Source organism: Onychostoma macrolepis, chromosome 10 (assembly GCF_012432095.1).
Source record: "Onychostoma macrolepis isolate SWU-2019 chromosome 10, ASM1243209v1, whole genome shotgun sequence".
NCBI classification, from domain to species: domain Eukaryota; kingdom Metazoa; phylum Chordata; class Actinopteri; order Cypriniformes; family Cyprinidae; genus Onychostoma; species Onychostoma macrolepis.
The window spans coordinates 9622916-9648036 of NC_081164.1; the positions used below are offsets into that span (position 1 = coordinate 9622916).

The window sequence follows — 25121 nt, forward strand, 5'->3', positions numbered from 1 at the left end:
CAGCAAGTCTACTGCAGGGAGCACAGCCAAGCAGGAACCAAGAGAGGAAGGGCCACCGAGCCCACACGGAAAAGCTGCACTGCAACACAGTTCCCGCTCAGCAAGTCGACAGTTGACAGGTACAACAAGAGCTTTTGTAGCTTATATGAACCTTAAATCAAGTATCAAACCCCACAATACTACAGTTTAGAAGTTGCATAATGTTAATGTTAATCATCATTATTACTGCTGCATTATTTTAAGAAACTCCTAACCCTAAATCAGTGGTCAGGAACAGGAACAGGCCAAAACTGGCCCACCAGCAATAATATCTGGCCCTCGCCCGCAGCCAGATTATTTTGATAGCGGCTGATTCTGAAATAAATCTGTCATGACAGCAACAGTTACTCACAATCAGAGTATGTGAAGAAGAGAACTCATTTTGCTATGTGCGCTGTCTGTCTGTCTGTTTCTGAGTGCTGTCAGAGGCGTGTGCACGTGAAGATGTTGCTCATAGATCGCAGGAATACGCAAAGTTGTTGTTTTTTTTTACTTTATAGGGTTTTTTTACTTGAACAGTTAAAAACACACACTTGTATGTGTCAAAATTCCATAAAGAAAATCTCTCACTGCTCTTGACTAAATTACTTTTGTAACTTTAATAAGAAGAAATATTTATTTAATTTACACACTGAAAAATATGCAGTGTTTTTGTACATTTGATTTATACAATGTATGTAGCATTTCTTATTTATTTGTTATACTGTAGTTCTTTTGTACTATTGTTTGTAATTGACCCATCGGTAAGCCCCACCCCCCTTAGTTACTGTTGCTCCCTCGGACAAACAAACGGAGCTGCGTACTCTCTTACAATGACAGCTGTCAGTGTGAAAACCTTGTCCCACAATGTTTTCGAACAATTTTGGGCACAGAAGGGCTACCATTCAAGTGTGAATTAAATACTCTATGGATGGATATATAAAATATTTTAAAATAAATATGGTGGGTAACTCGAAGCGAGGGTTTACAGATCACAATGCAAGCGGGAGAAGTCTCATATTACGGTCGTCATGATCGCGAATGACAACATGCAAGATCAACACTGTTCATGTATCGCAGGGTAAGATTAAATTAATTAACATTTAACCAGTTTAACATGGAGAGGCACTGAAATGTACAGACCTTTAATCGTTTTTGACCTACACTATACATGATGTGAGAACAGTCCGCTATTTAGGTTTGTACGTTAGCATGGATGCACTAACTTTAACGTTAGTTTTAGCCAGAGATACCTTGCTGAAGCACAAGATGGCATTAACGTTCTGCTTAAGCAGATGAAAATTGTAACTTAAGAGTATGACAACAAGAAAATGAACGTTTTTGTCTTCATTGGGATTGGGATTGAACGCTTAGGGACATTTTGCTCTGTTTTGTTTGGGTTTAGGAAATGTAATAAAATAAATTATATTGCCTATCCTCTCAGGATACCTGGAATCAGTGTTACAAGTACCCCAGGCACATTGTTTTTCCATTTTTGTAGCATAAACACCATCAAAACGATGTGAGCGTCGGATCCTCCATATATATATAGGAGATCGTGTAGCTCACACATTCAGGAGCAAAGAAACTTGTCAATCCTGCCCCACGACTTTTATTAATAACAGTTTAAATACTGAATAGCTTCATTATATTTTCCAGCAACGAGAGGATAAAATCGCTGTTTTTGAAGTAAACTCACTCATTATAAAGAGAGACGCACAGACATGCAACTTTCATCTCTCTCTCTCTCTCTCCAATTGGCAATATCTGAGAAAAAGGTTTAGCGATTTCTAATTATCGGGGGGGGCTAGCCTCCCTGAATATCTATGGTGGTTATCGCCCTGATCAGAAATGAAAATATGTACTATCATGCAGTCAGTAATGAAATGAAGTTAGCAAACTTTAGTAATTTTTTGCAAACATTTCTTTGAATAACATGAGCATAAATATGAACACAGGAGTGAATGTAACATAAAACAAATGATTACTTTTCATGAAAATCTTTATTAATGCCAAAAATGCTTTTTGTTCGCTCGGGCAGCCATGTTGCCGCTGTAGTCGGTTTATGCTCATACCCCTTCGTTTGAAGTGTGGTCCTGAAAAATCTTCATTTGAAGGGCTATCTGGCCCCTCCCCCTACCCCTCCAACCAAAAGAGAATCGAGACAGCCTGAACGGAGGGGTAGGGTTAAGGGGTAGAAATTGGGCCTTAGAAAGCCCCTGAAAACCGCAAAGCAATGAACACCACTAACTTTTTACTTCAATTTTTAAAAGTCTATACTACACTGGTTATAATGGGCTCTTTTGTGTGTGTGTCTGCTAGCAAAGCCTTACAGGAACAAGCTGTGCCCATATGATTAATATGTGTATGTGATACAGTGATAGACAGCCGTGAGTATGTGTGTGTGTTAGAAATGCACCAGGTTTAATGAAGCTGTAGTGGGCGGTGGTGCCTCTGCTTGCACTAATGAGAACACACAGAATCCATACTCACATAAGCCATGCACAAACATAAGCACAAGGAAACACAAGCTTGTCTGCTTCTAAGAAAGCTCCAGGGGAACAGACAAGAATTTCACAAAGACATCAAACCTCAATACCACTGTCTGACTGCTTGTTAAACCCAGAGTAAAGCTACCATGACCAAAACCCGCAATACTGAATTCAGCCAAATATAAAGACAAGCAAAGTTATCAGGCACTGACTATAAAAAATATCTCATGGAAATACTTGAAGAAAATGTATGATGACATAACCATCATCCTCAGATAAGTAGAAAAAAATAGAACAAAAGTGTTCTAGCACAAAGTGCAGGTCCAGGTTAGAGAAGTTATGTCTGACTCTCTGCAAGTGTTACTGCATTCATCATCAGAACTGAATGAGATTTCCTTGTGAAATATTCATGACTGCATGACTCAAAGCTTGCTCAACATTTTTAGCAGATGGGTCAGTACTGTCTGGGTACCTCTCTCTCCCAGTCTGAATTCACATGCTGGAAAGCCCTATGGTCCCCAGCTGCACACACATTGGTTGGAAAAGCTACGATGTAGAGCATTAGGGTGCACAATGTGTTCGGACAGAGTGTTTCCTTTAAGTGAGAGAGTAAAAAACTAAATCTAACTCCATTCCTGGCTCACACTATCATTATCTTGAAAGAGAGGATATGCAACATGTTAATTGCCATCAGCTGGCTCTTCAAGCCAAATATAAATTCTAAAACAGTAAATAATAAAGGCCAAATCCCTTTGCTCAGCTTACATTCTAATGTTTTTTCCCTGTGTGTCTGTATGTGTGTGTGCGCGTTTTTGTGACAAATGAGGACATCAATTTGTATAATGACAAGGGTATGACATAGATATTACAAAGAGAAGGTGACTTTTCGGGACATAACCCCATGTCCCCTCTTTTCAAAACGTTTATGAATCACGCAGAATGGAGTGTATTGAAAATCTGAAATAGCACAGTTTCCTGTAAGGGGTAGGGTTAGGTGTAGGGTTGGTGTAGGGCAATAGCACATACAGGTGCATCTCAATAAATTAGAATGTCGTGGAAATGTTAATTTATTTCAGTAATTCAACTCAAATTGTGAAACTCGTGTATTAAATAAATTCAATGCACACAGATTGAAGTAGTTTAAGTCTTTGGTCAATTGTGATGATTCTGGCTCACATTTAACAAAAACCCACCAATTCACTATCTCAACAAATTAGAATACTTCATAAGACCAATAAAAAAAACATTTTTAGTGAATTGTTGGCCATCTGGAATGTATGTTCATTTACTCTATATGTACTCAATACTTGGTAGGGGCTCCTTTTGCTTTAATTACTGCCTCAATTCGGCATGGCATGGAGGTGATCAGTTTGTGGCACTGCTGAGGTGGTATGGAAGCCCAGGTTGCTTTGACAGTGGCTAAAAGACCCATCTCTTTAGCCTGGCTTACACATAACACATTAATACGCTTCTATTATTCAAATCCGTTAAAGGATTGTTAGGCTGCATTAATTAGATCAACCGGAACCGGGAACACTCCCCATAACACACAATGTACTCGTTACATCGTAAGTTGAATGGCATCTGCGCTAATGTTTGTCTGTTTCTTTCCTAGTCTGTTTCTCGGTCCGTGTCCGATCAGATGGTGGGTCGGCGCCGGGAGGTGACGTCTGCGGCCCTGATCGTCGGCGGAGACCAGGACGCCCGGATGACCCCCAGAGATATATCCCCAGATATATCAACCAAAAATAACAAAAATATAATAAAATACCTAACTACATAATACTACTATTGTGAGAAATTGCAACAAAATTAAAATAGAAATAGAAACTTTTGAACTGCGGGTTTCGTCTGGTCAGAGGAGAACTGGCCCCGACTGAGCCTGGTTTCTCCCAAGGTTTTTCTCCATTCTGTCACAGAGGAGTTTTGGTTCCTTGCCGCTGTCGCCTCTGGCTTGCTCAGTTGGGGACACTTAATTTCTAGCGATTATCGCCGATTTGATTGCACAGATACTATTTAAACTAAACTGAGCTAGACAATGACATCTCTGAATTCAATAATGAAATGCCTTTAACTGAAAATTGAGTGTTTAATCTTATCATTATACATTACTGACACTCTATCCTCCAATTTGATACTGTTAAGTGCTTTGACACAATCTGTATTGTAAAAGCGCTATATAAATAAAGGTGACTTGACTTGACTTGACTTCAGCTCATCTGCATTGTGGGGTTCAGGTCAGGCGAGTTTGCTGGCCAATCAAGCACAGTAACACCATGGTCATTGAACCAGCTCTTCCACTCTTCCTCCAGACTCTGGGACCTTGATTTCCAAATGAAATGCAAAATTTACTTTCATCTGAAAAGAAGACTTTTTAACCACTGAACAACAGTCCAGTTCTTTTTCTCTTTAGCCCAGGTAAGACGCTTCTGACATTGTCTCTGGTTCAGAAGTGGCTTGGTAGCCCTTTTCCTGAAGACGTCAGAGCGTGGTGACTCTTGATGCACTGACTCCAGCTTCAGTCCACTCCTTGTGAAGCTTTCACAAGTGTTTGAATCAGCTTTGCTTGACTGTATTCTCAAGTTTGCAGTCATCCCTGTTGCTTCTGCACCTTTTCCTACCCAAATTCTTCCTTCCAGTCAACTTTGTATTTAATATGCTTTGATACAGCACTCTGTAAACAGCCACCCCTTTCAGTAATGACCCTCTGTGACTTACCCTCTTTGTGGAGGGCGTCAATGATCGTCTTCTGGATCATTTCTAAGTCAGCAGTCTTCTCCATTATTGTGGTTTCAAAGAACAAGAGATACCCGGAATTTATACTGTAGGGATGGTCATTAATTGAAACTCAAATGTAAATATTCTAATATTTTGAGATACTGATTTTTGACTTTCATGAGCTGTAAGCTCTAATCATCAAAATGAAAACAAAAAAACTTTTGAAATGTTTTACTTTACATGCAATGAATCTAAAATATATGAAAGTTTCACTTTTTGAAATAACTTACAAGAAAAAATGAACTTTTTCAGGACATTTTAATTTATTGAGATGCACCTGTACAGTTTGTACAGTATAAAAACCATTATGCCTATGGGATGTCCCCACTTTTCACAAAAACAAACATGTGTGTGAGTGTGTATACACACAATTTAATATATATTTACAATTTAATGTATTCTTGCTGCATCAAAGTAATATCAAAAAATAATATATATATATATATATATATATATATATATATATATATATATATATATATATATATATATATTAAACATTACAATAATGCTTATCTGGCTAGAGTTTGAAAAGTAGTTTTCCCAACACTGACTGCAAGACTACTGCTAAATCAAGCCCACTTATTCATGATGCTCCAAGAAGTAGAAAGGTGTGTAGCAGTACTGACATGGGAGAGAGTATTGGGTAATGTTACTGAATACAGCTGGCCTTTAGATCTGAGATGCCCACTGGTATAGACAGATCAAGTGTGTTATTATACAGCCTTCTAATGCCAGAGAGAAAAAGACAGATAGAGCTCAGTTTCACTCCTCTACACACATCCACCCCCATACGTACTCTCACATGCAGGCTTCTACACACACTGGCATTAATCTCTTCCCACACATTCACAACCCCTCACACTCCCACACACAAACAATCAAGTATCACACACACTGCAAATGTATTACTATAATCGCTCAGGAACCAAATCATCCATACGGTTTTTGGCTTCCCATGCACACTTCCTCTCCTCCCATCGCCAGCATGTCCACCCCTGCATCCGCAGCATCATGTTTACTGCCAGCTTGATGCATGAGAACATAGCTTCTCTTAGATAAATCCATTACAAGCTGCAGAGGAAAGCAGAATGCCACCTACTCCAAACAAGCAGCAATTTACCAACATAAGAAAACCCGGACGAGCCCCCAACGAAATCTTCTCTAGTCTATATGCATGTCTGCAGAGAATAGAAAATAGCCGAGGTATATCTGAATAAGTCAATTCACACCAGTGTTTCAGAGCTTTTTTCTGTATTCTTCAACAAAGTTTATGTATAAAGCAGAGCCGACTTTTCACAGGCAGCACTGCCCCACCTTGCATTATCAGGGCACTTCCTGCTCTGTCAGCAGAGGGAGGTGGGGGAAGTGAGGCTGACAGGTGCAGTAACAGTTTCTTGCATATTAAACACCTCTCACTCTTAGCAGACAAACTCAAGATAGGAAACTGCGGCAGAAACAGATCAGACGGGTCTGGATAATTATGGTGATCTTAGCAATACTAAACAAAACAATAAATATAATTTATTTTATATATATAAAATGAAGATATTACAAAACAGCAATTATTCATACATTCAGATAAACCTCTGCTATATTAAGATAATTAACTAAATAATTTAAGATAATTAAAAGACAAAGTTTTATTGAATATTTTTATATATTGGTGTTCAAAAGATTGTTTGTGTGTGTGTTTGAAAGAAGTCTCTTATACTCACCAAGGCTGCATTTATTTGATCAAAAATACAGTAAAACAGTAATAATATGAAATATCTTTACATTGTTAAATATCGGATTTTAATTGAATATATTTTAAAATGCAATTTATTCATGTGATGGCAAACCTGAGTTTTTAACAGTCATTACTCTACACTCTTAAAAATAAAGGTGCTTCAAAAGGTTCTTCAAGCGATGCCATAGAAGAACCATCTTTTGTTCCACAAAGAACCATTCAGTCAAAGGTTCTTTCTTATCTTTTTATAATCTGAAGAACCTTCTTTCACCACAAAGAACCTTTTGTGAAACAGAAAGGTTCTTCAGATGTTAAAGGTTCTTTGTGGAACCATTTAGACGAAAAGGTTCTTCTATGGCATCGTGAAGCACCTTTATTTTTAAGAGTGTAGTCTTCAATTTCACAGGATCCTTCAGAAATAATTATAATATGCTGATTTGGTTCTTAAGAAATATTTCTTATTATTATCAATTTTAATAGTTATGACAATGTGAGGCTGCTATGCTACATTTGCAAGTTTGTATAAGACAGAACTTGATACAGAATAAAATTGGGAAAGACTACAGTGTTTTTAAATTAGCAGTCCTCAGATAAACTACACTAATCTACACTTTAATCTCTTGAGAGATTAAAAAAATCTTGTATAAAAAAATCTGTCATAATTTTAAGCATTTTTACACTGATACTAAGACTGTTAAAATACCTCCAAATGCTTCTGAATAAACCTCATCCAGAAAATCAAACGCGCAAAACAATTTACGTAAAAATCAGCCAAATCTGCCATGCTTGACAGAAAAACATCCTGGTGTGGCGATTCATAGATGCCACTATCACCTGTGTGGCCACATGGCATAATCGTACAGCCCCATGTGACACTCACACATGTACATTACACACAAAAGTTCACACTTACAGCATGGTCTTACCTTCACATTGGACCTCAGTGCACAATAACATGCAAAAAACATTGCCGGTATTGTGTGGCATAAGGATTGGTGTGGCAGCAAAGCTTCTGAAGGGAAGGAAATCAAGAAGAGGAAGAAAAGAGTCGGAGACGGATCACATCCCTCGATGTGTGCTCCCAGCAGAGCATTGCTGCGGGTTGCCGTATCCGTCTCTCTGGGATAGGGACTCGTACTCACACATGGGCATCAGGCATGCAGGGAGAAATACGCTATGCTTTGTTGCTGGATGAGGCATTTTAGCTGACAGGAGTAGGAAAAGCACACCGCCGAACGGGGGATTCTCTCTTTCTGTCTTTTCTCTCCATCTCACTCTCTCCCTTTCACTCCCTCTCTTTAATAGAGCACAAAGAAGAGGCAGGAATTGAGTGAGGGAGAAGATTTTGGAGGTTACTTGATACTATAACTGCACTAGATTCGATACACACGTACTGTAAAACAGCAGCAAGTGAAAAGTATAAGGAATGGCGGTATTTATTTGAATAATTTCCACTTGTGCACTCACACCCTGTGCTGTTACATAACACCCCTGAAGACTCTCTCTACAGTGGAACATTGCTAAAAAAGCTGCATTCATTAGGCTAGAAAGCAACAGAGCTTTAAACAGCGGGTCTGTCATTTAAACCACAATCTAGAATACGGTATGCTTTTAGTGAATATTTGTGGGAGGGTAGTTCCACATTTCAATATGTCAAAACACAACGCACCCAATGAGATTACCGACTGGGTATTGAAACATGCATAATTCATGTATGGCATTAGAATGCAAATCAGAAATGAATTCTAATAGCAGGATTATAAAAATGGCCTGAATCCTGTTTTTCAAGTGACAAAGTGCATCTAAAAAAATAAACGTTAAAGTTGCATGTCAATTTGATACATTATTAAACATAATTAAGAATGCAGATTTTTGACATTTGCATGTCATTTGATGTCCTGTACTGGACATCAATTTCTCTGAATTTTAATACTCCATACTGCACCAGCATATAACAAACACAAGGGGGCAGGAGTCTAACTCAAAATCTTCAATTTGGCTCTCTATCTCTGTTTTGCAGTGGTGGACACAAGTTAAAGAATATGTAGATAATGTGGCCATTTTGCTACATTATTACAAACTATCCCTGTCTGAGATAAAATTCTCACAGCAGGAACTGAATTACTTGTCAACCATGTAAGTGCTTTAATCATTGCGCTGTGAATGTGTTAATGCAGCTCAGTGCAGAAGAGCTCCACTAAGGTAAAATGAAATTAGAGGGGGAGAGACAAAGGCTAATGATTTAGTGTACTTGAGAAGAAAGAGTGTACTCAAACTAAATCACACGTCTCAAACAATAAAAAATAAATAAATAAATTAGAATTAAAAAAAAAAACAGAGAAATGATACTTTAAACTTCTCTTAACACATGCAAAAGAAAAGGAAAGTAAGAATATATATATATATATATATATATATATATATATATATTAGGGCTTGGGATTAAACACATTAATTAGATTAATTAATTACGGTGTAAAATAACGCATTAAAATTATTAAAGCATTTAACACACTTGCCCCGCCTCAGACCTATGTAGGTCATCTGACATTTCATACAGTTGATTGATGATAAATATGAGGCAGGGCAACTCACTGCATGATGGAGCCTAGAGAACGTAGTTAGAATGTCCCTAAAATTTAAGATATGGGGCAAAAACACCCGTTTGAGTTTGTCTCATTTACATCATATAGTTAAATAATATCACACGAGCAATAAGTACAATATCACACAAGTGCAAATGTGATGCTGATCTTATACAACAGTTCAATAAATAAAAAGTTAATATTGTGTTATTTTAGACACAAGGCTAAACTGTTTTGCTCAGTTTTGCCAATGAAAATATTAAGACTAAGCAGAACTGTTCATCTCCGAGCAACACACAGCTGCATTTCATTTCTTAATCCACATTTTAAACGAATTGGGTGAACCATTATGCTCGTTGGATTTTAAGCAGCACTGCACAGATCGATCGGTTTATGACGTCAAAAGTACCGCGAGAGCAATCAGCTCTCTAATCGCTCTCGTGGTACTTTGATGTCTACACCGATCGGTCTGATGGTGATGGTCCTCTTCAAGTCGAACAAGCCCAATGATTCAATGGACCATTCATAAAGAACCGTTTACTTCACTCCTTAATGAATCAGCCATTTGAACGAATCAATTAAATGAATAAATGACTCGGTGACTTAATCAATAAGACATTTACCACCACCTACTGGCAGTTTTAGTTTATTATTTAGAGTATCATTTCATTAAAAGAAATCATTTCAAATTTCCATTAGGGCTGTGATGGTGGCAGATTTTTACCACCGCGATGTTGTGATTATATATATATATATATGCGGCGCGATACGACACAACAAATCCCTCACAGTAAACTGCCTCTCCTATTTATGACATACTGACACAAAGTCCTGTGTAGACAGACTCAACCTGTTGTGTTGCGACGTAGCATTCGACGTAGCATTCGGTTTAGACACGGTTCACTGTTCACGTCATGTCTTGTCCATGGAGACTCGTCGAGGGCAAGCAGCTCCTCTAGTCATGGCCGCGGAGGCCATTCCCAGCCGCCTGCCCCCCCTGTCGTGGAAGTGGAAGCGGAAGCAGTTGCTGAGGGACCCTGCGAGGGCCCCTGACTCCTTGTCATGCCCAGAAGAAGCCTCAGCTTCCAAGCTAGCCCAGGAGGGCTTCCTGTTTCTGTGGGCTGTCCTGTCCTGTCTGTTTGGCCCCAGAGTGCTCCTGATACCCCCTAGCTGCCCCATGGAATTTTTTTTATTGTGGGGTAGAAAGTTACTGAGTGGCCGGGCCGAGGGAGGAGGCCACGGCCATGAAGACCAACTGCCATGGCCTCCAGAGCTCCCAGCTCCGCCTTGACCCGTTCTCTCTGTTCCGCTCTGGAGGTCCCCGTCCTGTCTTCCTGTCCATGTCTGTCTGTCCTGAGGGGCCTCCAGAATGTCCACCCCCCCCCTCCCCGGTGGTACTGTTATGGCGTGGGTTGCACCTTCCGGGAGTGGGAAGTCATGTCAGTCCCCTGTCGTGTGTTTCCCCTGCCCTCTTGTGTCCATATATGGTTTTTCCTGTTCCTGTCCTTAAGTGTGATTATCAGTTAATTCTTGTCCAGCTGTGTCTGTCTAATTATCTTTGATTATCCTGTGTGTTTATAGTCCTGTCTGTTCAGTTAGTGTTGGTCTAGTCTACTCGTTACTCCTCGGTGTTCCTGTGTGTCAGCCCTGCCTTGTCTACATTAAAGACTATTATTTTGAAGTTACTCCTCGTCTCCGTGTTCCTCGTTCCTTCCTGCTGTGTGCACCGTGACATATATTATATTTATAAAATAAATTATATAAATATAGACATGTAAATATTTTCAAAATATATGCTGTATCTGTGTGTAGTTATATATATATATATATATATATATACACAGAACACAAACATATATTATGCAAACAAAAACTTAATCATTTAACAGCACTAATTTATAGTCTAAATAAAACCATTTGTAACTGTTACTATTATTACACTATTATTGCAACTGTTATTATTATACAAAACTTTGTATTATGCTTGTTATAGAGTGTGTGTGACATCACCTGCAATACCGCCGGTGGCAATAGACGTCATGGCGACCGTCATAGCCCTAATTTCCATAGTAATAACAATAAAAAATTATTAAAGGTATAGTTCACCGACCCAAAAATGAAAATTTTGTCATTTACTCACCCTCATGGTCCAAAAGAGTATATGTAATAAATTTTGTGTTGAATCAAACAAAATATTTCTTGCTGAAGCTACTTTTTGAAATGTCTATTTGATGCTTTACACAACAATGACTTTAAATTATCTTTTTGGAAGTCATTTCTCAGCCAAATTTGATGTGCGATTAATTAGATTAATTGCAATAACTATACTTATAACTATAAAGTTTTAATAATCATTATAATTGTATGAGAATAGGGAAAACCACACCAAAGCTTTAAGACCAGAAGAACAATTTAGTTGGAATCACTTTCAGATTTATTTGTTTTTTGTCATCCTGCTGATGAATTATGAAACCATTGATAGCCAATCAGAACCCTCTCAACATTAAATACATTTGAAGCTTAATGACAACAACTGCAGCGAGTTCTTATGATAAACGGAATGCTATTGTGTGTTGGTGTGGGCACTAATATAGTTATAATAATATAGTTACTAATATAGTTTTTTTTGTATGAAATGGTCTTAAGACACACACACATACACATGTAGTGTGGTATTCTGGTAAAAAGTATGGTTACCATGGTAAAATGTTGTAACTGTACTCATTGTACAATTTAAAATGTCCTTTTATACTGCCCAGTGAAGATTGTTCTAATATCCAGCTGAGGAGCACATGGGAGTGTATGTGACTGTGTGAGTGTGTAAATCAGATTGCCAGTTCAGAGCTGGGTGGTGTTGTGAAGCGCAGGCGAGCGCCAGCATGCAGTGGGAGGCATCAGAGATGCTTTAGAGAATATATTTTTGGTGCCAGCCTCCCTGTTACCAGGGAAACTAGTTGTTCCGTGGTTAGCAGCTTTACAGTATAGATGAGCTCACAAGAAAACGAGGGAGAGAAGGAAAAGGCAAAAGAGAGAATGAGGGGGTGACGAGAGAGGGAGTGCTGAGGCAGAAGACTGAGGGGGTGGAGAAAGAGAGGAGGTGAGAGAAAGAGCGGAGGCGACTGAATTCACCAATAAGCCACTGGGAACTGCAGCTTTTTCGACCAAAATAGCGTTTATGTGAGAATTAATGCCAGATACTCTGTCCGAGGCCAGTTTTGGAGGGGCTATACAGACTTTTTTACCTCAGTAAACTTCACTTGCTGTGACCTGACGTTCAGCCTTGGACAGAAATAGATACAGAAAGACACATTGGACAAAAAAGGATGTATAAGCTGGAACCGTGGACAGGACGAGGGAGACAAGCAGGCAAAGCTGCACCGAAGCCAAAACACTTTAACAAGCACAAATATATCTCCTCCCAGAGGCAGCTCCTGCTGAAGCAATGAGTCATACACTCTCGCTCATGCACATACACACACGCTCCATCATTCTCCTCCTTTAACACTGATACGCATGTTAAAACACTTAAGGTCACATTAAAGGTGAAGTGTGTCATTTTTACACCACTTGTGGCACCAAACGAAATTGCAAAGATAATGACTGTTTCCTGAACACTCCCCCCAACTGATATTGGTCTGACAATGCTGATCTCTGCGCATTTTTTTGATGCTAAAATACTTTCTAATATCCCAGTAATAGGCAGAGACTATATTTAAGCCAACTGTAAGCTGACCCTAGTGAAAAATAAATATACTATGTATTTGAAATACTTAAGTCTGAGCTAAATTGGAGCATTTTGTCATTTTGTAGTTAATGGACTTTAAATGTGAAAGTAGTGCTGAAGTCCAACTAATGATATACTGAAGGATATTTAATTGTGCTAAGTGGAACTATTGCAAGTATACTTCAAAGATCATACAAGCCTCATCAATAGTGACAACATATTTTGTGCATCTGAGTGAAATGGGAAAAAAATATATACATAGAAAGAGAGAGAGAGATTTCCATTTCATGCTGACTTTAAGGATGTTTAGATATGGAAAACAAGACAAAATTACATATTAAGAAAAACATTTTTGCATTCAAAATATGCTAATGGATAAGACACAGCTACAATGCATCACAATTCTGCATTTTAAGTAACTCTATAGCTACATACACTCATAAACATCCTAAATAATCTTCTTAAGGCTTTAAAACCCTTTGCATCAGGGACACAAACTCACATCGGGGCTGCCTGAAGATGATTTGTGCACTGGAGAAAATCCAAGCCAAAGCATAAACTTCAATGCATAACTCATCTTTCACCTTTTATGCTATAGACATGAATGATGCCTCAAATCATATAGATTATTGAGTTACATATCCGCCTGGCAGCCAAAAAACCTCATCAACAGACTAGAATATCACAGAGACTTGGGGGTGGGTTCTTTGTCAGAACACCTAAGCAACAGCATAGCAGTGCTCTGGCAACCACCCACCCCAGCACTGTGGCAAGCACCACATTCAAGGAAATCTGTGTAGCAAATGAATTAATGAATGTGTCAGCTCACAAATCCTTTAAATATGTAGAATGTACAGTAGTTTTAGGATGTGCCTGGGGGAGAGAATATCCATCCATTGTTAGATCATGTGTTATGTCACTGCGTACTAAGAGCTGAAACTGCACCTGAACTTGGCGCAAAGGGGGAGAGAGAGAAAGCATAATACAGAGACTGAAATAAAAGAGAACCCCTTCCTGCGTTTATACTCACACACACACACACATACACCATGGCCAACATAAGCAGTTGGAATCCCCCGTATCAAGAAAAACACAGGGGACACTGAACTAACACTGCAAGGCTTACCAAAACTACACAGGGAAGAAACTCACAGACACAGAAATCTCAAATTATGGCGTGCAAGCTATCTGTCGCAGACTCAAAACATAGCTATATACACGGTCCATCTATGCATTTAATAATTTGGTAAGTAGCTTTGCATCAGGGACCTGATCACCATGCTGAGTTTATTAAGCGATAATGATTGGCTGGCTGTACATTTCATAAACATGCTGTCTGTCTAAGTCAACAGAGCCGCAGTGGTTAGTTGTGAGGGTGCTGATAATTCACAAGATGAAGTTCTTTTCATAAGCATGTTGCATGTTAAACCCAGAATGCTTTCTTCTTCCTCTTAAACAGCCTGTGAGGTGACAACATTAATCCTCTGGCTTAAGTCAAGTGTGAAATACAAAGAACGTTAAACCCTTGACAGATGCGCTCATCTTCAAAACGCTGACAGTGGAAAAGAAGAAAGAAGTCAAAGCTTCACTGCTCCACTCAGTCTATCTAGAGTTGGGTTTATTCTGTTCTGCTTTACTCTGCAAGTCACTTTACATTGGGCTGCGAGGGGCTGAAAATAGGTTAGCCGCATAATTGTCCACATCGGCAAAAATTGCACATGGAGTTGCGTAGATCTAATTTAAGCATCATATTATAATCTTTCCTTAATGACACTGTACGGTAGATACAGCTTTTATATTCTTGAAAAGCTACTACAGTCTGGGTCCAAAAGCAGCACTCATCAAGTGCCAGAGCTTGTTGATGACTGCTGAACTAAAACCATCAAATTTAAAATATGAGGAACAAAATATTTTGACATATGACAGGTGCAGTTTAACCTAATTACCTGTGCTGTTTGTCACTAATATGCAAAGAAAAACAGGTAATTAATTCAGTCGTCACAGAGACAAAAATATGCAAAACAGTTTCATGGCCACTACAATTTTTCAACTCACACGTTACTGACAGAGTAGCCAAAGTAGCCAAAAATTCATTTTGGACCAAGACTACAAGCAATGAGAAATGAAAGACTTAAAGTGAACTTAGTTTTTGAAATAGAAATCTTTTGTAACAATCAAAAAAAGTCTTTACTTTTACTTTTGAATTTAATGTTTTCACTGTCACTTAATCAATTTAATACATCCTCCTGAATCACTGAAAAAGTATGCATTTCTTTTACTGACCTCAAACTTCTTACTGTAGTTCATGTAAGATAATTAACTACAACTATCAATTGAATTATTCAATGAAAAAAAAAAAATTGGTAAGTTATATAGGTTATTAGCATTAACAGCTAAACCGGTTTATGTTGTGCGATCACAAGTGCATTTTTATAACGTGCATTTCATCCATACTAACTCTACCAACAAGATGCCAATAACAACAAAATTGTAAACTAAACAAATTTTTCTATCTAAGGGATCTCTAGTGGCGAGGGTGAATACCAAGAGATCCAATTATATCCAACACAAGCTCAATATAAAAACACAAAACACTTTGTAGTAGCACTACATGAAAGTTAATAGAGAACTGATTGCGCTTCTGTATTTTTATAATTATATAGCCTTGGTTTCTCTTTGTAGTGTTTTTTTTTTTCTGTTTTCAAAAAGTACAAACAGTTCTGGATAGTGGTCTAATTAAAAGAAAATTAAACTTGGGAAAAGTTTTAGACAGACCTGACTAAAATAAATTATATCAAGTGAAAATGAATGTTACACCACCCTGTCAAGTCGAGAGATGTGAAAAGGTTCTAGTGCTTTCTGAAAGTCAATCAGTTACGTATTATTAAGGTCACAGGGGCACCAAAAGATCCTATTCAAGTATGAGTGGCAGGTAAAATTATTGCTGGAAAATGCTATTTCATGCGTCACATGCATTTGTGCAGTACATTAGGAGCCTATCTTGTCTTTTTAAGGACTAATGTCCGACCCCTGTGTGGCTGTAAGCAGGCAGACAGCTTCCTAAGAGGCCTTTGCAAATTACTGCGCTAAATGTTTCTATTCACAGCCTGTCAAAACTGATCCCTCTGACATACTACAGCATGTCAGAGCATCTTATTCTCTGTCACCACATCCCTAAGAGCCGCTTCCTCTCCTGGGACAGCCGGGGAGTGAAAGCAAACTGACTGCTACGTTACAGTTAAAGTGAAAGTTGCGCAAAACTAAAATACTGCATGTACACGTTAGCTCAATGTGCTTTTCAAGAACGTCTCAAATTTTAGCATCACTTTCTTTTCTACCTCACTATCACCAATGGTAATCTTTTTCCCTTTCTAAGCACAAGTGGATGTCAAACGTCCCTGAATATAAAAACCTCAATTGTTCAAATGAAAAGCCCGACTTGAATGAAAAATTTCATAACACTAAGTTACATATTAAATTCAACCCCATAGAACGGTATTATAAATCTACATACCTATCTATACATTTGCAGAACCATAAATAAATATTTTGAACACTGAACTACATATTAAATTCAACACCACAGACCTGTGTGATTGGTGATGGTTTAAGTGGGCAAGAACTAAGTAAATAAATAAACAAAACTCAAATTACATTTCTCTTCCTCTGACAGTGACACTGTCACAGCTCACGGGGAGCACGGGAATGAGGAGACGAGGAATTCACAACATGGGAGTTTAATATTCAAATAGGAACACAGATCACAGGCAGGGTAGACACTTAAAGACCGACAAACACTAACTGAAAGGACTGGGGCTTTTAAAGACAGGACAATCAAGGAACTAAGGGGACACACCTGGAATCAATTAATAATCAAGACAGGGGAAAAACTGGGTCACAGGGAACACATGGGGAGCAAAAACACAACAAAACAGTCCAGGGGCGTGACAGACACATTAAAGATTGACTGATGCAAGTATGTGTCCTGACTGGTACAATCAGACAAAGCCTGCCTGTCAAGCTTTTCTAATGCCACCTCATCTCACCTGATACAGGCACACTCAACATCTCTTGAGGGGATTCTGCTAAGGTAACAGTGAATTGAATATTATATAGCTCACCTGTGCATGGAACAAATCTTTTTTTCTTGTTTATCTGAATGCCATGAATTTACAGTTTTCACATTAGATCCATGTATACGAGAAGATGAGAGTTCCATCGAGATAATGTCCAACAAATACCAGGTTCAGGTTCAGGTTCAGGTTCGTCTGTCCATTGTGTGAGGAGGATTCCAACAGTTGACTAGCAATTTTTTTGCTGCTGTGAGAGCAGCTAACAGTAAACATCTTTGTTGGACGGACAAGGTGAAGTCACAAAAGTCATTCATGAAAAAATGGCGCAGAGTCAAACATATCTCAGCACCCAACAAATATGATAGGTCCTGTGAGAGCTGTGTCCAAAAAGGTGAGAGAGAGGGGCACTCCCAAAAAAAAATAAAAAACATGCCTAAAACTCCTTGGGAACAGAAATTACACTTAGGAGAAGATGACAGATTCATATAAAGATGTTTAATTGGAGTCAAGTAAACCCTATACAGCAATTTCCAATTAATCATTTGGTGATTAGGGTTTTTAGAAGACAATTTAAACATACCCCATTCCTGATCCGAAAATAAAACTTGTACATCCTCTTTAAGATCCTTAGCCCAAAAAGTTGTAATAGATAAAGGTTTGTATGAATGCTCAAGAAGAAAGAGATAGATGACTGAAGCAGAGGAGGGAGATTCCTCAGAAGGAAAGATTAGTTTGCGCAAAGGGTGAACAGGTTGAACAGTTGAGAGTCTGAAGGCACCCCATACGCCCGTAGGGCCGATCTAATGCGCTAATACGTAAACGTCTTTAATACATAAAGAAGGAGGTGCCTGGCAGATTATATTGAGTTTTGAGATTGTGGAAGGATTTTAAACCACTATCATCATAGATATCTCCCAGAGTGTTTACTTTATTATGAGTCCATTGCGGGCAACGAAATGGTGTACTGCCTGACAAAAGATTATTATTGTGGAAAATAGGCGAATGCCTATGCCATATTGTAACTAGTTGTGAACGTCTTTCAACATCCCTCCATGTGGAGAGGAGGTGGGTCACAATGGGACCAAACCAAGATTTACACTGCCTAAGCGGAACCCCGAAAAAACAAGATGCTTCAATTTATACGGGTAAACAATAGATTCCTCAGTTGCTCTCCAAGACAGAAGCGTCAGGATCAAACCAAACTGATAAAGGGCGAAGGGAAAAGGCTTGAGCATACAGTCTAATATTAGGGAAAGAAAGACCTCCATGTAATCTACATCGCTGTAAGGTAGTCAGCTTAATACGAGGACATTTCCCATCCCATATATACCGTGAAACACATGCATCTAGTTTGTTCCAGTAGCCAACCGGTGGAGCGAGAGGAATCATGGAAGAAAAGAAATGAATACGTGGGAGAACATTCATTTTAATCACCCATATACGAGCCTGAAAAGAAGTAGGAAGACGAGACTAATTTTCCAAATCTGATGATACTTTGGCTAGAATATTATTACAGTTTTTTTGAGACGATTTCCTGCAGGGAAGGAAAAACATCTACCCCCAAGTACTTAAAGTTTTGAACCAATGGAATAGATATAGAAAGGGACATGGATTCAATTTTAGAATTGAGGGAAATAAACATGACTTACTCCAATTAATTTTAAACCCAGAGAGAGATCCAAATTGGTCAAATAAATTCAATGGCTTCTCCAAAATAATAAGATATCATCAGCAAACAAAGAAATATGATGATGAGTATTCCGTATATTTATGGGAGAAATGCAGTGTGTGCAGAATTATTAGGCAAGTTGATATTCTGGTCATATTTTTTTTCCAAGAACATTTTACCAATTCCAAACCACATCAATCTTGATAACTACTATTGATTTTGTATTTAATAATTTATAAGTGATATACAATTGTCCATGAAGGCTGAAAGTCAAAAACTCCTTATTTCAGGTGTGCTGAATTATTAGGCAGGATTTCTTTTACAGATAAAATGAGCCAAAAAAGAGACTGAACTCAAGAATAAAAGTAAAAAAAATAATTAAATGCCCATGAGAAGGATGCAATACTAATGCAATAATAGAATTAGCAAAGTTACAGCATGACCATTGGGCAGCTAAATGCTCATTGGTTCAGCACGGTCAGGAAAAACAGGTGGAGAAGAAAAGACACGTTAACTGCTTAATTAAGAATTAAGAATTAGGGTGTAGAATTAGGTGAGAACCTTCCTGGAGTCTCCACAAGAGCAATGTGTCAGGTTCTCAGAGACTCTGCTTGGGTAAAAAATTCTTTAAAATGACCCTCACTTAAAAAGAACAACATGCTGAAGTGTTGTGAAATACATGAAGACTGATTTTGTATAGGCTTCATGGACAGATAAGTTGTGAGTGACTCTTGAAGGACCAGCATCACATCCTCTTGTGCCACTGTTGGAAGAATTTATCTTCCAGAATCTGGCAGTAAGTTTTGGGAGCTCATTTCAGTTCATCTCCTATCCTGAAAAGTCCGTCTTGCAGGATTGATTAAAAATAAGCTCCTAAAACTTACTGCCAGATTCTGAAAGATAAATTCTTCAAACAGTGGCACAAGAGGATGTGATGCTGGTCCTTCAAGAGTAAATAAAAGAAAATAAAAAAGTTGAGTCTACCATTAAACCACCCCCCACCCCCGCCCTTCCTGTCACTATTCAAAAAAACATAAACACATTCCCATGAACTATGGCAAATCAAACCAAGAACAAACCTTGATCTGCCAGCACCCCTTAATATGATCCATGGCGTCAACAAAAACCTGGGGCTGGATTCACGAAAATCTTAAGAAATTTCTTAAGATAAATTCCATGAAGTTCGTAAGAATGTTCGTAAGTGCAATTCTTGAAAAATTCTTAAGTTCTCAAATAAATTCTTAAGAACATCTTAATTTTTTTCTTAAGAAGAAAATGACAGTCTTTATCTGAGTGAAAACGTCAACGCACTGATAAACTCACACTTTATTGTCTTTTTGCGCTTCCTGCAGATTACCATATAATAATCATAATAAGCACGCACACTCTTTTTGTCGCGACTTTGACTGGCGCTCAGCTTCACGTTTTTAATGTGGCATGTTTTTGAACAGCCTGTCTGTCTCAAGCTGCAGTGATCTGTTTCTTTCGCTTTTGTGCTGTGTTTTTGCGCTGTCATCCGAATGAACGCTTCCGGTATGTGTCCGTGCTGCTACAGCAAACGCGTACTGTGTATCAGCGCATTCATATGCGCTACATACTGCCAAATATTAGCCTATGTCGTATTTATAGGCTAAAATAAAAGCGTCCAATTAAAGCTTCCTATCTGACTCGTTTTTGAGTTGCTACTGAGTTTTGAAGTCAGCAAAAAGTGGCGTACACACATAGGCTAATCATGACCGATCATTGTTTACATTATCAGTCATCGCTGTCACTTCAGAAAACTCGCGCACATCCCTTTTAACAGTCCTACTATGTATTATATGTTGCTAATGTTGTTGTAATGCTTAAATATAACAATTAATTTGAAATAACCCAATAAATTTATTAAATAATTCTTACTTTTTGGGATTTAAGACAAGTCTGGGGCTGTCCTAAATTTAAGAAGTTATTTACGATGATCTTTAAGAAGATTCTTTTCAGGAATTTGAATTCTTCTTAGGTTTTGTCTTAAGAACAATCTTATGAAAAAAGATAAGAATATTCTTAAGAAGAATTTTTGGGAATACAAAATATTCTTAACTTTTTTCTTAAGTTAAAAAATAATAAGAAAATGGCAGTTAAGAAGAAATTTCTTCTTAAGAATGTTTTGTGAATCCGGCCCCTGCACATTACTGAAGCACCAACACTGGCCCCACAATCACATATTGACTAGGTAGTATCTCTATTAAAAAAAAAGAAGAAAAAAAGAAAGAGAGATAAAGAATACAACTAAAACAAATAATATAACATCATAATCAGTAAGTGATACTGTATGCACAATGAAACCTTCTAGTAACTATGAATTAAGAAGTGAACATTAAAGTGAACAGTGAAAGAGACAGTCACTCAACCATTTAGAGCATCTCTTCTCCGATTAGACAGCAAATGTCCAGCTGAATCTCACTGAGAGTTGGTGGATGAATGGGATCTGAGAAAAACTCTTGCTTCTTCTGGGGAGTATAGCATTTTAGGTTCACCTTGATTGAGAATGACTTTCAGCATCGCGGGATAAAGAAGAAAATTCTGGATGCCAACTTCTCTCATTTCCTAATTGGCGCAAATGCACTTTTTGTGGTGACAGGAGAAAAATCTGGAAGGAAAGACAGCGTTGCTCCGTCGGATGTTTTCACCGGGGCGCTAGACTAGTCTAGCGGCCCGCAAAATGAGCTCCCTGTCCGCGTACCGTAACAGTTTAAAGATGATGGTTTAGCGCGATCTGAGGCGCTCGCTCCACTTCAATCTCTTTGCCCGCGAGAGACGGGAGCCACGTTGGTAGTGATCTTTTCAAAAAGCCCATAGGGTCGTCCTTTTCGGAACCTTCAGGCAATCCGAACAGACGCAGATTGCTGCGCCTATTGCGATCCTGTAAGATCCACAACCTGTTGCTCGAGCGCGGCTTCTCGCCTACCGTGATCTGCAACAACTTTCTATTGTTCTCTCATCTCCCCTGTTAGAAGATCCAATTTAGAGCATAGCACCTGAACAACTGACATGTGAGAAGCAAACTCGTTCCGCATCGCCATCAACTCAGTTCTTAGAATGTGCTCAAAGTGTGTAACAGTGGTCGCTATCTTGTCCACCATATCACTCGCGATAGGTGGCTTGGATTTCTTCTTAATCGGTGAAGCCGGTGGTGACAACTCCTGCTGTTTCCGATTGCATGCCATCAGGGAAAGTATTATTAATGAATAAAACTTAAAATAAAACGAAAAAAATCTGCAAAAAGGGGCCAGATGTACAGAGCTCTACTCAAGTGCGAATAGGTTCATGAGCACGTCACGTGACTTCATGGAACAAATCTTTTCTATCTTAGTCTCCTTCCCTTTTTTCTTTTTTGGTAGGATGAAGTCATGTTTAGGTACATTATGCATAATTTACTTTGTCGTAAATGTGCGTGTGTGTGTTTTCAGTGTTCTTTCTGACTCACACATACACAACATTAAATATTACAACCACAACACCATGCTTGTTGAGCTTGTTGCTTCCCTTTACAGGAACGTTCCAGACAGTCAGGATTCTGGCAGTGTTTGCCCTAATCCTGACAGACATGTGCCAGATTGGACATGCAGCGACAGTGACAGTTAACCGTGTGTGTGTGCGTACTTGTAGTATTGTATGAGAACCAAAATGTCCCCAAAAGTGTGCTAAATCTAAAAAATAAAAATTCCTTTGGAGACAATTGGGACTGTCCTCACTTAGAAAAATGATTTAGAAATAAATGAAAAACAGCTGCTAACACTTGACAATAATATTTAATTTGTTCACATGATTTAATGCATTAAGTATTATGAGCTAATAATAAACAAACATTTTTGAACATTAGGTACAGTATTATGAACTAGCAATGAACTATTATTATCATTATTATGAACATTATAAGAACCATGTTTAATGCATTATGTATTACGAACTATCAATAAGGAACATTTTTACAGCATTTAAAAAATAAAATAAAAAACACGTTAGCTCTGCGCAGCGGCACGCGACCTGTTCCAGGGGTAATGTCTTTGCCTAGACACAATCAATATTGATATTTTCACAATATTTACGCTTGCAGAAATATAGGCTACATTTGTTTACATTTTGCAGAACAAATGGAATAGGATCCGTCAATGTGCATTTGTTTCATCATGTTCAGATGTTCGGTAGCGGTCATGTGAGGAGTTTTCACTCTTCTCCGTGTCAAAATGTTATATATATATATATATATATATATATATATATATATATATATATATATATAATATACTTTAAAATATCATTTAATTCAGTGATGCAGATCAGAATTTTCATCAGCTGTTACTCCAGTTTTCACAGTCATATGATCCTTCAGAAATCATTCTAATATATTGATTTATTACCAGTGTTGGAAACAGTTTTACTGCTTAATATTTTTTGGAACCTGTGACATTTTGTTCAGGATTCTTTGATGAATAGACGCTAAAAAGAACAGCATTGATCATAAATCAACATATTGGAATGATTTCTGAAGGATTATGTGACACTGAAGACCGACGTAAAGGCTGATGAAAATTCTTACATTAAAAAACATTAAAAATCTTTTGAATGGAAGTGTGTGTACACTTCTCTCTCTCTCTCTCTCTCTCTCTATATATATATATATATATATATATATACACACAAACACACACTAACATTACATACATTTTATTTATATATCTAAATAAAAATAGACTATAGATATACAGTATATGATGATCCAAAGTAACTAGTAACTAACTACTTGAGTAGTTTTTTTTTTATCCGATACTTTTTTACTCTTACTCAAGTAACTATTCAGACTATTACTTTTACTTTAGTAAATATTTCTTTAAGTACTTTTACGTGAGTACAGTTTTTGGGTACTCTACCCACCTCTGGTTAACTATTAATTCATGTTTGTTCATAATACATTAATACATTAATACCCATTTATACAACTTGAAATGTTGATCATACATCTAAATTATATAAATTAAAAATGCGTACATAAAATCTAGAAATTAACATGATCATGATATTATAATCATAGTAAAAGATTAATATTGTTAGGAATATTATAAGTTTGTGATATGCAACAATCGATGTCAATGTATTTTTTTCTTTTACAGTTAGAGTTAGTCTGTATTAGTCAATATTTAACTTCATATAAAATGAAAAGAAATCATATTTTGGAAAAGAGTGTCAGATCTAGGTCAGATCTAGTTATACCGTAGGGACTAAATGTATTCACAAGTATAAGAATAATTGGTTATACTTTATTTTAAGGTGTCCTTGTTACAGTGTAGTTATACATTTAAGTACTGAGTAATATTAATTAACTACATGTACTTACTATATGGTTAGGGTTAGGATTAGGGTTTGGCTTAGGGTTACTTGCATGAAATTATGCATAATTAATTGTTATTATAATAGTAAGTACATGTAACGTGTAACAATGTCAGTCCTCTGTCGTGTGTGTCATGTGTTCCCGCCTCTTGTGTCCATATTTGGTCTTGTTCCTGTCCTTGTTAAGTGTGATTATTAGTTAAGTCTTGTCCAGCTGTGTTTTAGTCATTATCAGTGATTGTCATGTGTATTTAGTTCCTGCCTGTTTAGTTAGTTTTCGTCTACTCGTTATTCCCCGGTGTTCCTGTCCGTGTCTACCTTGCCTTGTCTTGCCCTGTCCTGTCCTGACGTCATCATTAAAGACTATTATTTTGAAGTTACTCCTCGTCTGCGTGTTCCTCGTTCCTCCCTGCTGTGTGCACCGTGACAAACAAGGACGCCTTAAAATAAAGTGTTACCAAATAATATAATAAAAATTCAATTTATTTTAATAAAATAAAACCAAAATTGTTTTATATATTTAATGGGTTTTTTGTTTTGTTTTGTTTTTTAATTGTGCTCATCAATGAACAGTCTCTGCGAGTAAAATAGCGAGTCTTTGTGAAAATGTAAAAATGAAAATGCAGAAAGGTTTGGGGGGAAAAAGAACAGAAGATAAATGTGAAGTCCGTGATAATAGTAAC

General features: G+C 37.7%; 1 protein-coding gene across 25 annotated transcripts in view; it reads right to left on the bottom strand.

The window, feature by feature from the left end:
* The window catches only part of dlg2 (discs, large homolog 2 (Drosophila)), a 223840-nt gene that overhangs the window by 150157 nt on the left and 48562 nt on the right, over positions 1 to 25121 (bottom strand). For 2 of the 25 annotated variants that reach the window (XM_058788937.1, XM_058788930.1), the window contains exon 1: positions 7947 to 8244. The exons of the other annotated variants lie outside the window; for them this stretch is intronic. In XM_058788937.1, coding sequence (XP_058644920.1) covers positions 7947 to 7988 — 42 coding nt within the window. In that variant the 5' untranslated portion in view covers positions 7989 to 8244. Of the gene's footprint in view, positions 1 to 7946; positions 8245 to 25121 lie in introns of those variants that run through there. 25 annotated transcript variants of the gene reach the window in all.